At 43.9% G+C, this 15,988-nt stretch overlaps 1 protein-coding gene across 4 annotated transcripts in view; it reads left to right on the top strand.

Annotated features, from left to right (window-relative positions):
* Positions 1 to 524: 524 nt before the first annotated feature.
* DNAH2 (dynein axonemal heavy chain 2) overlaps positions 525 to 15,988 on the top strand; it is a 120,429-nt gene continuing 104,965 nt past the window's right edge. For all 4 annotated transcript variants that reach the window (XM_037807997.1, XM_037807999.1, XM_037807998.1 and 1 more), the window contains exons 1-8: positions 525 to 652; positions 2,063 to 2,284; positions 5,409 to 5,470; positions 7,827 to 7,997; positions 13,268 to 13,496; positions 14,031 to 14,141; positions 14,309 to 14,547; positions 15,450 to 15,641. In XM_037807997.1, the coding sequence (XP_037663925.1) occupies positions 2,077 to 2,284; positions 5,409 to 5,470; positions 7,827 to 7,997; positions 13,268 to 13,496; positions 14,031 to 14,141; positions 14,309 to 14,547; positions 15,450 to 15,641 (1,212 nt within the window). In that variant the 5' untranslated portion in view covers positions 525 to 652; positions 2,063 to 2,076. The remainder of the gene's footprint in view (positions 653 to 2,062; positions 2,285 to 5,408; positions 5,471 to 7,826; positions 7,998 to 13,267; positions 13,497 to 14,030; positions 14,142 to 14,308; positions 14,548 to 15,449; positions 15,642 to 15,988) is intronic.

The raw sequence follows: 15,988 nt of genomic DNA, 5'->3' as shown, positions 1-15,988 counted from the left end.
CCGTTCTTCCCTCCCTTCCCCCGCCCCGCACCGCCCGGTAATCCCAGGCCCCAGTCCGCACTAAAAAGGGGGAACAAGCAGGAGGGCAGGGGTGCTCCAGCCCCGGTTTTTCCCCCAGACCCAGCTGCAGCCCAGGCTGCCTCGAAATCCTGGAGAGCCTGGTAGCGCGCCGACAAGCCTCGCAGGCGGGACAGCGGGCGCCATCTGCTGGGCGCGCTCGGGATGGAGCCCACGGATCCGGGAGCGGGGGTCGGGCGCTCGGGTTCCCCCAGTCTTCTCAGTGTCCTGCGGCAGGGGAGCGCATTATTTTCAGCCGGGTCCTTGGACCAGGCCTCCCGCCCCCTCCAGCCCTCCAGCCCTGCAGCCCTCCAGCCTTAGCCCGCTTGCCCCTGGCCCTCCAACCCTCTTGCCCCCGGCCCCCGAGGGGGCGACAGCAGCTGCAGCAGGGGGAGGGGGCAACAGAGCAGGGCTGCCCGGCGCCTGCGCGGAGGCGGCGAGCTCCGCGGGCTCGAGCCCGGGCTACCGGCCCCTCCCTGCCCGGGGTTGTCAAGGCGACGCGTGCGCGTGCGGGCCCGAGAGGGCCACGCGGGGCAACTTCTTGGCTGGAGTGGCCCGTCGGTCGGCCTGGGGAGGAGAGGGTCGGCGCCGTGAGGTGTGTGTCGGGGGCAGAGGGAAGGCGGGAAAGAATGCTGTGAGAAGTGGGAAACTGCGGGGAGAAGAGGCAGTAGCGAGGGACATCTTGGGGTGGCGGGGGATCGGGGGTAGGGTAGTGGGGAGGAGAAGGGGCAGTTGTGGGGGGAGGGGAGAAGAAGGGACAGTTGTGGGAGGAGGAAGGGGCAGTTGCGGGGGAGGGGAAGCAAGGTGCCTGCGGGGTGGGATAATGGGGTGAATCCCACGGAGAGGGGGTGTGAACCTTGCCAGTTCAGTGCTCCCGAGGCTTCAGTTTGAGGCAGGGAAGTGGAGGCTGAGCTTTCCTGGAGACTGGTGGAGGAAACCCCGCTGCTGAAGTTGGGTTTATTGCTGTGTGGCCTAAGAGAACGCTTTTGCTTGAAGCAAAGTACAAACCTTCAAGTTTGAAATACATAATCTATGAGCAATGCCTGTGGCAGCCTGTGGGGATGCTGAAGGAAAGCCACAGGTGGCTGTCAGCCGGTAGCTGAATGAAGAGGGTATGCCCGGTCCAGGGGCATTGCCCTCGGGGCTCTGAGCTCCCCTTGCCCCCAGCCCTCCTTCTTTGAGAGAGGTACCTCTCACATCCCCCCATTTCTTTCTTCTCTAGATACAATTCAAAACTCATTATCAGATAGCTTTTGTCCTTCCAGATTCCAGCAAGTTCTCAGGGCGGGTGGAATCAAATGATCCCAATCTTCTTTATCAATTAGCACAGAGTTACTCAGAAAACTAGGCTGAGATCTTTTTCAGCGCACACAAAACAGGGGCCCTGCCCCTCAGGAATGAAAAGCCAGAGACAAATTGCAAATACTGTTTTTCTTTGTTTAAGGAGGATGCAGATTTTAGTGTGGGTAGGAGGGCCGCTTCTCCGTTTCCCCCCTTTCAGGGGGTAACTTGGGAGGAAAGGGGTACATAGGAAAGTCACCTTAGTTTGCTTCAGCGACTTGACACAGTGACAAAGGGTGGTCAACCTGGGGACAGTCTTCCTTTCCCAGGATCTTCTCTCACTGACCCCTGGCCATGTGGGGCGGAGGGATAGAGGCTTTGGGCAACTGCCCCTCAGCTTGGTAGATCTTTTCCTGATCTCCTTATGTTCTTATACCCTTGGGCAGAGATAAGGAGTTCCTAAACTGTCATTACTGTGGAGTCCCTTGGGCCACCATCTTTAACTTCCATTCATTCCTATGCCTCAAGAGACTGACTTTGATTTTTAATCTGGCTCCCAGGCCTCATTGCTGCAGGCCCCTTGTGGGTAATGGAGCAAGGTGGGGTGGGAGTGGGGTGGGAGGCGTTCTCAGTAAATCTGTGAATTCAAAAGAGATCACACTATCCCGAAGCTGGGTTGGGGTGAGATCTGGTTGTGGACTCCCAGCTGCCGGTGTGTCTCCAGGTTGCGCCTGCGCAATGTCCAGCAAAGCTGAGAAGAAGCAACGAGCGAGTGGCCGCGGGGGTGCCAAGGGCAGCCGGGCCAAGCGAGCTGCTCAGGCTGCCCGGGCGGCTCTGGCGCTCCAGGCTGAGGTGGGAGCCCAGCCACAAGAGCCCCAGCCTGAGCCCGAGCCCAAGCCGGAGCCCGAACCTGCACCCACGCCCAAGCCGCTCCAGGAGGAGCCCGGTGGGTACCTGTGGTGGGGGGAGCGCTGGCAAGGGAGGGGCTTGTAGGCCCAGGGAGGGGGCGCTGAGAAGCAGAGGGGTGGGGGCTGGGAGGGGATTCGAGACAGGGTGTTTTATTTAAGGAGGGTCTTGGGGCTGGGGAGCAGGTTTTGCTGTTTTTGGCAAGATGCAGGGGTTAAGTGACACCCCCCCCAACCGTACCCCCAAGCGGTGGGGGTTCAGCAGTCTCAGGCCTGCCACTGGGTCCCTTTTCTCTTTCTTCCTCCTGGCCTCATACTTATTCTTTCTCTGTCTTAAAATTTCCCACCAATACACCAAGAGTTCCCCAGCCAATCCTTTCTCTAGCCCCTTCCCCCTTATTTCAGAGTGTTCCCGGTTGCTCCTACCCCCACTGAAGAGGATTTGATCTCTTCCTTTTTCCCATTTTCACCCTGGGTGGCAAAACAAATAGTGTTTTTCTCCCATTAAGCCCATCACCATGGAGACTCGGCCTGCTTTGCCACCCTTTGAATTCTAAGCCCCACTGATGCTTTCTACCATCTGTTTAAGGCTCTTGTATCTCTGCCCTCATTTTGGCAGGGACTTGGTAACACTCAGAGGTTCAGGTTCAGGGTGACAGGAAAAGAAGCCTGACATCCAGATTGGGGAAGAAAAGAGTTTAAAGAGGCCGCCTCCCATGGCTTGATCCGAGGGAGCTGGGAAGGGGTGGCAGGGTTTTTGGTAGCTGCTGCTGGGTGACTGAGCTGGCCCTAAGAGCACTGACCAGTGTAGACTGACTGTGAATGAAGTGTAGACAGCCCCTTTTACCTGGTGCTCCATTGCCAGCAGCCTGTCAAGATGGAGAGACATAATCCCTTTTAATATTAAAGGGTGAGTGCTTAAGCATTGGTGTTGGAGAAGGGTCCAGGGCCCATAGGGCTTTGCCCTAGGATCCAGGACATTAAAAGTCTACAACTTTTTTTTTTTTCTCTGTGTTCTCAAATGCTCAGTTGAAATGGTACTGGTTCCTAGAAACTGGGTAGCAGGAGTAGGGGGAGGGAGGAGGGAAGGAAGTGAGACAGGACTTGGAGAAGCTTCTCAGGTGGAAAGGTAGAGAGCTTCAGAAGGACCGTGTGGGCCACCAAACACCAAGGATCTGACTCCCCTAGCTCTAAGCCTTTTACGGTTCGATATGGAACCTTCCAGCTGACCCATCAGCCATTTAGAGGGCAGCCCTGAAGCTATCATTAATCTCTGTGATCTTTGGACTTGGGGAGTGATTGAGGTCTGTCCCATTGGGGGCAGAGGGGCCTGTAACTTCTTGGTGATGGATGGTGGGTTAGAAAGCAAAGACCCAACACTCTTTGAGTTTCTATTGATATCCTTTTACATCCTTAAGTGCTTCTCAATTCCCATTAAAAGAAGTAGTGCAGGCTCCTTATCTCTTATCTGTAATTTAAAAAAGCTCTAACGGGGTAGGGAATGAGGAGTTAATGCTTAATGGGGCACAGTTTCTATTTGGGGTGACTGAAAAGATTTGGTAATGGATAGTGATGATGGTAGTACAACATTGTGAATGTAATCAACACCATGGAAATATATGTCTGAATATGGCTAAAAGGGGAAATTTTAGGTTGTATATATGTTACTAGAATAGAAATTTTTTTAAAAAAACAACCACCACAGGACTGTATGGGCTGTAGTTAATAGTACAATTATAACAATAATCTTTCATCAATTGTAACAAAGGTACCATACTCATGCAAAATGTTAATAATTGTGGCATATATGAGAACTCTATTTTCTGCATGATTTTTCTGCAAACCTACAATTTCTCTAACAATATTTTTAAAAAAACTCTAACAACTACAAGTCTTCTTCCAAAGTTTGGCATCCTGTCTTATTTGGTGGTAAAACCTAACCTAAACTGACGTGAAGCTATTTATAGTCTATTTAAGCCCCTTAGTGTATATATATTTATATGTTTTACTGCAGAAATGCTAGTAATATTAAAAGCTTGTGGAGGGCTGTTTCAGAGCCTGCCAGGGATGGACGTGGAGGAAACGGGGGTAGTACATACCACATGTAGTGTACTACAGTTCTAAATTCTGAACTACATCTGACCTCAAGAGTTTTGGATAAGGGTAGGCCCATATTTCAGGCAAAACAGATAAAGTATAGAGAATAATAAAATGAACATCCCTGTATCCACATTCCAACATAAATCATGAAAGAAACAAGTGAATCCCTCTGTTTGCCCTTCCCCAGTCCCTTCTTTCCTGCTCCACTATCTTGAAGTTGGTGTTTATCATTGTCATGCTTGTTTTTTTATTTTTATTACATCTCCATCAATGTCATGTTCTAGTATCAGCCTCCAAGGACCTTCAGAACTTGGAGAAGGTGTTGTGCTGAACCAGGACCCCCGTGGTAACCAAGGACCCCCCTGGAAGGGGTCAAGAGAGTGGGTCCTGAGGGCCTGGGTGCCAACAGCTGGGACCAGAGAGATGGGTGCTTGAGATTTTCTTTTTTCTTCCCCCTAGTTTTGAGATAAAATTCATCTAATGTAAAATGAACCATTTGAAAGTATACGATTCAGAGCTGTTTAGTACAGTCACCATGTTATGCAACCATCACCCCTATCTAGTTCCAGAACATTTTCACCACCCCAAAAGGAAACCCCATACCCATTAAGCAGTCACTTCCCATTTGCTCGTCTCCCTGGGCCTGGAAACTACTAATCTACTTTCTGCCTCTGTGGATTTGCCTTTTCTGGACAGTTCATGAATATGGAATCATGCAATATATGATCTTTTGTATCTGGCTTCTTTGACTTATCATGTTTTGAGGTTCATTCATGTTGTAGCATGTATCAGAACCTCGTTCCTTTTTATGGCTGAGTCATACTCAATTGCGTGGCTATGCCACATTTTGTTTATCCAGTCATCAGTTGATGGACATTTGGGTGGTTTCTACCTTTTGGCTCTTGTGAATAATGCTGCTATGGACAGTCACGTACAGGTTTTTGTGTGGACATAGGTTTCCATTTGTTTTGGTACATATCTACGAGTGGAATTGCTGGGTCATATGGTAACACTGTTTTAACCTTTTGAAGAATGCCTTCATTTTTGTATCTCTGTTCTTCCCAGAGTCAAGATTTGAAGAACCAGAAGTACAGAAAGAACAATTTGAGGAGCCTCAGGGGGATGTGGTAGGTGCCAGTCTTCACCGAGACAGATACTCCTCCCCAGTAACTGGTGAATCAAGGGATCAGTTGTAGAATGGTGTACGAGGAATTCTCTCTAATCTGTCACTTCCTTTCACTTACTCTCTACTGGTAGCCTACTTACCACAAATCCAGTTCTTTGATACAGGACAGTCACCGGGGTCCCCCAAGCCTGCTGGAGAGGAAGGGTTTAAGGGGGGAACAGGTCTCCTCACTGCCCCCACTGCCTCCCCTTGGGCCAACACACGATGAGCCTTTTTGGTTGTGTTGGTTAAGGGCAGCTGTTGTTCTAATTGGATACCAGTTTCTCAGACCTGCTCTTTCCTCCTTTCTTTCGGCTCTCTCTTTCGGCTAAGAAATTTACAGAAGGCACTTCAAGCTCCTTGAAGAATTCGCGCTAGATAACCGTACACCTTTACTTCCGAGCTGCCTCCCAGCCTAGCTATACCCATGGTTACCTGGGTTAGAACAATAGATAGAGTGGTGACCTTGGTATTTAGAAAAAGGGAGAGAAAAGTGATAACTACTCATTAAAGAAAAACTGGAAGAGACAGAAAAGTTAAACAAAGAAAAGGGAAAAAAACTCACAGCATGTTTTAACATAAGGTTAAAATTCTGGTATGTATCTTTTCTTTCCGTGAATAGCTTTGCAAGGTTTTTTTCCTATTAAATATGTTTTTATCTTTTTACAAACATTCTAAAGTAAACATGACAATGTATTCACAAAGCTGGGGAGTGTATTCATTCTGCACTAAGTATTACTGTTAAAAGAAAAAAATAAAAGGCTTTAGCATAGACCTGATTTCAGACTATGGCTAAGAACCTTGGCTCTGTCACTTATTAACTCTCTAATCTTAGGCAAGTTATTTAACTTCTCTGAGCTTTAGTTGCTTTACATACTTACTTTATGTTCTGATACTTGTCTGATAATTCTTTTATGTGACAGTCTTTGTGGTTATGATTCTGCAAGATTTAAAAAAAAATATAATTCTAACTGTACCATATAATTTCACGTTAAGCTTTTTCACAAAAGATTTTGTTGTTCTTCATGTAGTTATATACTTTTGGTAAATGCCATTTTTAGTAGCTTGCGTAGTGTTCCACCAGATGTATGTACCATAAATTATTATTTAAAAAAAATTATTACTTTTGGACATTTTGCCATCTTTAATTTTTTGCTCTTAAAATAATTTTGAAATATTTAATGTTATTTCCTTATGATAGATTCCTGTATATGGAATTTGTGACTCAAAGGGTAAACACTTTGATTAATTTTTAATACTTTGATACATAATGCCAAGTGGCTTTCCAAATGGACTGTGATTTTTACACTCTTACTAACAACAAACTCTTTCCAGGACTTGGTGTTGCCAATTTAGCAAGTATTTAAAGAAAAAAAAAAGAGAAAGTATGAGAGATAGGCAATAAGTGGTATTTCTTTGTTATTTTTGTTTGTATTTCTTTTGATTTCAAATGAAAATGAATATTTTTTCATATTTGCATGTTCTCATTTTTATGACGTGACCTCTCCTGTCCTTTTGTCCATTTATTTATTGGAATCTTAGTATTTTTCTTATTGGTTCACTTAGGTCTTTATATAGGAAAGATTTTAGATCATTGTCCACTATAATTTCTGGACTTGGAAACTTTATGTAAGAGAGTGTCCTCACCTTCCAAGAGGACTGACAGCAGAACGGGGTGATTTTGCAAGTTCACCGAGTTGTATCTTTCAAGTACCTTAATTTATTTAGTAGAGTTCTACAGACTAATTTTTTTCTAGCCACCGTTAGAATTTCTTTTCCTTGTAATATAATCCGTTTGTTCTTTGGTGTTTTCCAGTCTTTACTTTTTCCCTTCACTTCTTTGTTGTCACTATTCCAGTTGACTTCTACTTAGTTCAGCCTCCGAAGGGGGATGCAGCATGAAGCAGTTGCTCTTGTATCCTCAGCCTCTCTCCAGCTCTTCATCTTTCTGCTCCTAATTGCTGGAGCTAGGTGACTATCCTAGACATTACCTTCATTCAGTTTTTCCTTTGATGTTGAGGGTCACTTGATGATGCATTTTTACAACCACAGACATGTCTTGGGGAGATAATATCCTGTAGTTTTCCTCTATGATCCAGTCTTTGTTTTACTCTTAGGGTCAGGAGAATCTTACTGCCTCATTTCTTCAAAGCTTGGAGTCGATCATTTACTCCCTCCTCAGCTTTCTCTCCACCCTTCTGCACCTGTCTGGTGACGCCTCTCGTCTCCCATGTCCTCCCGTGTGATTGTGGATGGGAGAGATGACTCATCCCACCAGCTGTGCCTGCTGTGGCTCTTTGTCTGCTCTCCCTCTGTAGAAGCCCTTCTTCCTCTCCCGAGCCATGCTGACCGGACTGGCGGATGCCATGTGGACGGAAGAGCACGATGCTGTTCTGGAACACTTCGTCCAGGACCCTTCGGAGGCCATCCTCACCATCTTCGTCGATCCCTGTTGTGGGCTGAAGCTAGATTTGGGCATGCCCATACAGGTGGGTGCTCCACTTTCCCAGGCTCAAAGGGGTCCCCCAGGGAGCTGAGGGTTCTACATATTTCTGTTGTCCTTGAGTCTTATCTCTTGTTACCTCCTGCTCCCAAGACCTTTGGAGCCCCAGTGTGTGTCAGCGCCCTTTGTGGCAGCAGAGATTCAGAGAGGGATGAGACATGGTCTTGCTTCTGTGGCTCTCATAGTCTAGTGGGGAAGGCAGACTTAAAGCCAATGGAATTCTGGGAAGGGTTGATGGTGGAGGTGATTGGTGAGCTGCAGATGAATTCATCAAGGATTTCATCGAGGTCGGTAAGAGCTGTTCAGATAAAGAACACTTTATGTACAAAGAAAAGAGGAGTAATGGGAAATGATACTGAAAAGGTGGGTTGGAGTTAGCTTGTGAGGCTTTTGTACCTTATGCTAAAGGGTTTGGCCCCTATCCCAGAGGGAGCAATTGAAGGCTCTTGTGCATTCGAAAGATAATTTCAATGATGTCAGGATACATTAGAGAAGGGCAAACCAAGGATACGAGACAGTTAAGAGACAGTTGTAGAGTAAAATGTTAAAGGTAAAATCTGAGCGGTGGATGTACAGGTGATTAACGTAAAATTCTATTAACTTTTCTGTATGTTTGAAAGATTTTTGAAATAAAATGTTTGAAAATAAAAGGGCTATTGCTTTGCTCTTGTTGGCAGCACATATACAAAAGTGGGGATGAGAACGAAGTTCAGCATGGGTGCAACAATGGCATGATTTACGAAGCATCCCCCATTAAACAAAAGCAAAAACAGGCTGTTGCGTTTCCTGTATACTGGCAACATTCTGCCGCCAAACATAATGAAAAAAAGATTTCATTCACAAAGGGAACAAAAATTTGCAAAAAAATATGTAGGATTTATATGAAAGAGAAAAACTTTTTTTTTTTTTGCAGGCCACGAAAGAAGAGTTGAATAAATGGTGATCCATATCCTGTTTCTGGGTGGGGATTTTAATATTATAAAAATAATTTAATATGGAAAAATATGTGTCATTTTAATGCACCTCCACTCAAAGTGCCCAAATGCCACATTCTCTAAATCCCTTATGTAAAGCATTAAAAATATAGCTAGAAAAATGCATGAAAATAACAAAGATAATGATTAAGAAGTAAAGTAATGGAGGAGACCTGTCAATGTGAAAATTGGTTATTAAACTACAGTCATTAAAACAGAGTGGTACTGGGGCAGGAATATACATTATAAGGAATAAAATAAAAGCACAGAAACGTATGCATTTGTATTTTTTGTATTAAAAAACTGGCATTTAAAAATCTCTGGGGAAGGGTGGATTGTGCAATGATTAGAATGGGGAAACATATGGAAAACAAAGTTTTTTAAATAGAAAAAAGTCCATTTAGCATGCTGAAATACATTCTAGATTCCCAACTTAACTGTATCCTTCTGGGTTAAGAAGTTCAGTCAAAACTTCCTTAAAGAATTATTACCCTGCATACCTGATAAAATGAGCAAAAAGTAAAACCCAGCAAAAACAAAACAAAATAAACACTTCCCATAGTAAACAAGGAAAGAGACATATTCTAATCTAATGAATTTTAAAAGTGGATGACTGATGAAAGGGCTTCCTACTCACAAGAATGATGGAGCAAATCACGTATAGAGCACTTAATGAAATCTCAGAAGACAGGAAGGAGCCCAGGTATTGGAACAAAGATTTGCATACTGCCTTAACTTAACCTTATCCATCTACCCACCCCTCCATGCAGTTCTCTTAGGCTAGAGAATGAATAAAACATAACATACCCAACCCTTTCACTTTAACTTTGAGAGAAAACAAACTGGTCTCTCACACTGGGACATCAAGAAGTCACCCACGCTACATCTGAACAAAAGGAATGAATTCACAAAGTTGCCCAAGCATGAGCAAAATGAAAAGAAATTGCATGGCAGTTGCAAGCGTAGTACATCAAGGAAAAAAGAACAAAGCATGTAAGAGGAAAACGTAAGTGAATGAACAGAAGGAAATTTTTCACAAATAGCATCATGCTATAGTGCAGCTTAATAAAAACAAATTCAAGTTTTTAAGAATGTGGAAGATGAAACAATGAAACATTGGACAGAAGTAAAAGGGAGATTGCAGACTGAAAGACACAAATAAAGCAGCATGTTACAAAACAAATAGATTAGAAACAGCAAGGGACTGAATAGCTATGGCTGAAAGTCTCAGCTTCAACAGAGGAAAGGTTTGGGATAACCATGGTGTGTGCAGAAGAAAAAAACCAAAGACATTGACACGACTAGAGAGAAGCTAATAGACAAGACAGACATAGATGATCTGGTATAAAGTAGAGAGCCAATAAATGAAGCAGAATATGCCTTTAAAGATAAAATACAAAGAATTTCCCTGAAATGAAGAAGGAACTGAATCTGGGAACTGAAAGGACACACTGTGTTCCAGTAAAATTTGTTACACAATGTTTAACATCAATACACGTCATAATTAAGCAACTGAAACTCAAGGAAATTAATACTTTAGGAACATCACCTATATGATAGTCCTGCTAAGAATATTTAACTTGACTCTAATATAGAGGAAATAATTGGACAAATCCAAGATGAGGGACCTCTTGGAAAACAACTGGCCTGGATTTTTAGAAATATCAATGCTGTCAAAGAAAGACAAAAAAGCTGAGGGCTCAGATGCTTATACATCATTCATGATAGCCAAAAGGTGGAAACACTCAAATGTCTATCAACAGATGAATGGAAAGCAAAATGTGGAATATCCATACAGTGGAGTATCATTCAGCCATAAAATGGAATGAAGTTCTGATACTTGTTACAACATGGATGAGCCTTGAAGACATGAGTGAAATAAGTTAGTGAAATAAGTAATTGCATTCTTGAGTGAAATAAGTTAGACACAAAAGGCCACACATTGTATGATCTCACTTACATGAAATACTAAGAAGAGGCAAATTCATAGAGATATAAAGTGAATTAGAAGTTATCAGGAGCTGGGGGGAGAAGAGAAGGGGGAGTTATTGCTTAACAGGTACAGAGTTCTGTTTGGGGTGATGAAAAAGTTTTGCTAATGGATGGTGGTGATGGTGGCACAACACCAGTGAATTGTAAACTTAAAAATGGTTAAAGACAAATTTTCTGTTACCACAATTTTTAAAAAGCTGGAGAACTCTTCTAAATTAAAGAAGACTTAGGAGAAATGACCAGGCATGAGCCTGAATTGGCTTCCAGATGGGGAAGAAAACAGCTACAAAGGACATTATTTGTTCAATTAGGGAAAATTGAATATAGGCTGTATATTATGTGAAGTACTGCATTAAGTTAAATTTTCTGAGTATGGTAATTATAATGTGGTTATGTTGGAAAATGTCCTTGTTAGGAGACATATGCTGAAGTAGTTAAGGGTGCAGTCATCACAGAGAGAACAAGAGAGAGGAAGCAAATGTGGCAAAATGTTAACAATTGATGTGTCAGGATGAAGAGTTGTTCATTGTACTTGCAACTTTGCTATGGGTTTGAAGTTTTTCAAAATAAAAATTGGGGAAAAAATTCTTTAGGTCCCTATTCAGAAAAAGCAAATTACCTACAAAGGGGAAACATCTGGCTGGCCTCAGACTTCTCTGACCACTTATTGCCAGAAAACCATACCTACTGGTTCTCCAGGAAAGACCATGTGATTATTCCCAGGCAACAAATAAGCAGTGATTTTTATCTTGATAGAGCTCTACTTTAAGACGATAAAGACAAAAAATAACAACATCAACTGAAATCCAGTCAATTAAGAAATGAATAAAATAAAAAACTCAAGAATGAAGAATCTATGAACATTCGTTTTAAAAATTCATTTAAAAAACAGTATTAAATAATGCTGGGAGTTATCGTTAGTCTACAGAGTGTGACTGTTATAAACCTGGACAATGTAAACATAATACTGTAATAAAAATTGGGAAGTGGTGGGGAAATGAGAGGGAGTATGAGAATGCAAATATCCTCGTTTTTCAAAGCAGTGACTCAATAGGCTTTAAAATTGAAAGGTAGGGAGAAAACTAACCTCTTAATATTTTTCATGATCTCTCTTATAACCTTAGAAGGAGATCATTTTGGAAGAAATATCTCTAATGAGTGAAGAAACAGCTATCTGAAGTTTAACCATTCCTTTATATTCATTATGATTTTTTCTTATTCTATTAAATTCAAGTAAAATTAAAGTTAACACTTTAAAAATAGCATGATCCTATTTTGAAAGAACTATTTACATTTATTTTTCTATTTGTACTTTTATAGAAAGACGTCTGGAGTAATGTTTTTTCTAGTGTTAATGACAGCAATTTCTGGTTGGTGGGATTTTAGTTGATATTCTTTTATCTTTGTACTTTTCTGAATTGTCTCAATTATTTATAATGAATATTTATCACTTTAGCAAAAACAAAAATTGTTAGTCTTTTTTAAAAAAATGGGCACAAAATACCAAAATTTAATTTTGGGTGGTGGGAAGGTGGATGATTATTAATTTCTTTTCTTCTTTACTTTCAGGTTTTAGAATGCAATTTATTGTAAAGAGTAGTTTAAAAGTACTAAAGGAAAATACAGGTGCCTTTAATCTTAGGGTGGGAAGAGTCTTTCTAAATACGTAGCAATCAGAAACTTTAAATTTAAAAAGTCTTAGGTTTAACTACATAAAAGCTGTACACTTCTGAGTGTAAACAACCACAAAAACTCACCCTAAACCAAACTGAAGGATAAATGAAAAATTTGGAGGAAAAGTGTATGTGACCGAAATGGCAAACACTGGACAACTGTCTCTTACTTCTGTTACTTTTCCTTTCTGCTTTCCCCATAGCTGAAGTGTTTCATCCATTACATTAGTTTCACTCCATGCATCCATCCACCCATCCATCCATCATCCATCCAACCATCTATCCATCCATCTAACATTTATTGAGCATCTACTATGGGCCAGACACTGCTAGGTTCTGGAGCCAAGCTGGATAAACTATACAGTCCCTACCCTCACTGCATGCTCTCTGCATTTCCTCACCACATCTCTGGATATGGAATCTCTCATGTTCCCGAAAAGAACAGGAAGAGCCTCATGGCACTCACATTTGCAGAATGATCAGGCTACATTCCCTTAGGAAGGTGATAAAGAACTCAACTCCCATCCAAGCCAGTCTTTCCCGATTGGAGCTTCAGTTTTCTTTGGGTATCAGGCTGGGTCTGGAGACTGAACTGTGATCTACTGTCTTTCGTGCAGACCCAGAACCAGATTGTCTACTTCATCCGCCAAGCACCGGTTCCCATCACTCCAGAGAACTTTGAGGCAACTGTGCAGTTTGGCACAGTGCGTGGTGCCTACATCCCAGCCCTGCTCCGGCTGCTCAACGGTGTCTTTGCCCCTCAAATCTTTACAAACACCACCTGGCCCGAGAGCATTCGAAATCATTTTGCTTCTCATCTGCACAGGTTCTTGGCCTGCCTGACAGGTGAGCGTGAGGGCTTGAGGGCCTGGTTTCTCTTTAATGTCTCACCAACAGGAGAGCCTGTGTGCAGGTGGGAGATTTTTCCTGAGTAGCAGTGTTGCCTGACACAGAGCAGGCACTCAGTGATACTTGTTGAATGAGTGGAACAGGGTACAGAATCTGCCTTCTAATCCAGATAAATTTCTGCTGTGGATCTACTTGAACTTCGAGTTGGAAATTTTGAAGAGCACCTGTGGAGTAAGGGAAATGTATGGGGGCACGAGAGGGACTTGCATGGATCATGGCAGAGTGTGAGGGCCTGGTACAGATTTTTGACCTTACTCTATGACAATTTCTTATTCTACCTCCACAAGGTTTCCCTCTCTTCTTCCGTCATTTTGCCTCTTGATATTAAAAATGTATCAGTCATAGTTTCTCCTGCCTGCTCTTCAGAAATACAAATACTTCCGGGCCCCTGCTCATCAACTGTGATTGGGACTGGGTTGCCCAATACTCACTGCCCTTCTGTGAATGCTCATGGTCCTTTCCTTTCCGAAGACACTCGGTACAAACTGGAGGGGCACACGGTTCTCTACATCCCCATGGAGGCCATGAACATGAAGCCAGAGGTGGTGGTCAAGGACAAAGAGCTGGTGCAGCGGCTTGAGAGTGAGTGGCTGGTCTCTCAGGTGGCTGGTCTCTCCTCCAAGGGGGAGGAAAGAGGGTGGCCTGGATGCTGGGAAAAGAGTTGGGTTAGGAGGGTGTGGGGGGAGGGCAGGTCCAGACTGGGGAGCAGTGTACAAGAACACAGGAGGTTTTGTACCCTTCCCCCTCAGCCTCCATGATCCACTGGACCCGGCAGATAAAGGAGGTGCTCAGCGCCCAGGAGACTGTGGAGATAGGAGATAATTTAGGTCCTTTGGAGGAGATTGAGTACTGGCGTAATCGCTGCACGGACCTGTCCGGCATTGGTAAACAGCTGGTGAAGAAGGGAGTGAAGCATATTGAGCACATCCTGCACCTTTCCAAGTCATCCTACTTGGCGCCCTTTATGAAACTGGCCCAGCAGATCCAGGTTTGTGAGTCGGTCACAGGGTGGAGGCTTGGCAGAGGGTGGGCAATGGTTGGGACGACAGAGGGGACTAAGAAGAGGGAGCCAAGGTCCTCGACAGCACAGACTGAGCCACTACAGTATTCGGATTTATACTTGTGGCAGAGTATGAAAGTAGTAGAATACGAGGTCCCTAAGGAGCTTCCAGTTTCATTAGAGACAGAGACATCCAGGTCATGAACAAATATATGTTGAGTACCCTCTGTGACCCCAACCCTTACAATCCAGCTGAAAAGATAAAACACAACACAGAAAAGGAATACTGGGTAGTGGGGAGTCAAAGATAGACCCATGTGGTTTGGTCAAGAAAGTTACAAAAGAAATACTTTCATATAAATTTTGATGTGGTATGAGAGGCTGATCATGTTAGTCCCGGGGAAACACAGAAGATAAGATCTGTAGATTACAGAGACAGAAGACCCAAAGAAGGTGAAATGTTAAGCGAGGTATAAAGGAAATTGAGCCACAGGTGGAGAATTGTAAACCTGGTTGAGAACAGGGCAGTGAGGAAGATGGGACGAAAGCCGTTGGAGTGAATGGCAGTGATGATGTCAACAGCTGTCAGGTGCCCAGTTTGTGCAGAGTTCTGGACTCAACTGGAGGTAATAGAGGAATAGACATAAAACCTGAACTTGGGTGTGTGGCTTCCCAATCTAATGGGGGAGACAGGATTCACACCTGAGAAAAGACATCAAAATGCTTTAATACAAACTAGGAAATGAATAAAAATTGATACATGCAAACTCTGGTCCTGAGGGGGAGCTTACTATGAGAGGCAAGTCGGGATGGGGTTCAAGATGGATAAAAAGCACGAGCTTTGAGCCAGTTCTTCCCAGGAAGCCGACTCCTGGCTTGCTTTCCCACAGGATGGCTCCTGTCAAGCACAGTCGAACCTGACCTTTTTGTCAATCCTGAAGGAGCCTTACCAGGAACTGGCTTTCTTGAGGCCTAAGGACATCTCTGATAAGCTCCCCAAGTTGATCAGTCTCATCCGCATCATCTGGGTCAACTCCCCCCACTACAATACTCGGGAGAGACTGACCTCCCTCTTCCGGAAGGTGCGTGTGGGCCCAGGGCAAGACCAAGGGTTTTAAGAGGGTGGCCACCTTGACAGTGCTTGGACTTTGTGAAGAAGGAGGACGATTTGCAGGTGAAAAGTTGAGGCTTGCCCTCCCGGTCCAAAGGGCCAAAGGGTGTTAGAGATGCATCGTCAGTGTTAGAGATGCCCGGAGTGGGTGCCTGGACTGGCCTTTTTGTTTCCAAGAGAAGGAGTCTAGGCAGGCAAAGGGACTTGGAGAAGAACTGATAGAGTGTGGGGATGGAGACAGTAAGGACAGACTCCCAGGCTGAGTTGCAGAGGAGAAGAATCTCTCTTTCTCATCTCCAAAGATGGAAATTGAAATGG

The sequence above is a fragment of the Choloepus didactylus genome, chromosome 18, assembly GCF_015220235.1.
Source record: "Choloepus didactylus isolate mChoDid1 chromosome 18, mChoDid1.pri, whole genome shotgun sequence".
Taxonomy (NCBI): domain Eukaryota; kingdom Metazoa; phylum Chordata; class Mammalia; order Pilosa; family Megalonychidae; genus Choloepus; species Choloepus didactylus.
Note: the sequence above shows the minus strand (reverse complement) of the source record. Positions and strands in the feature narration are given on the sequence as shown.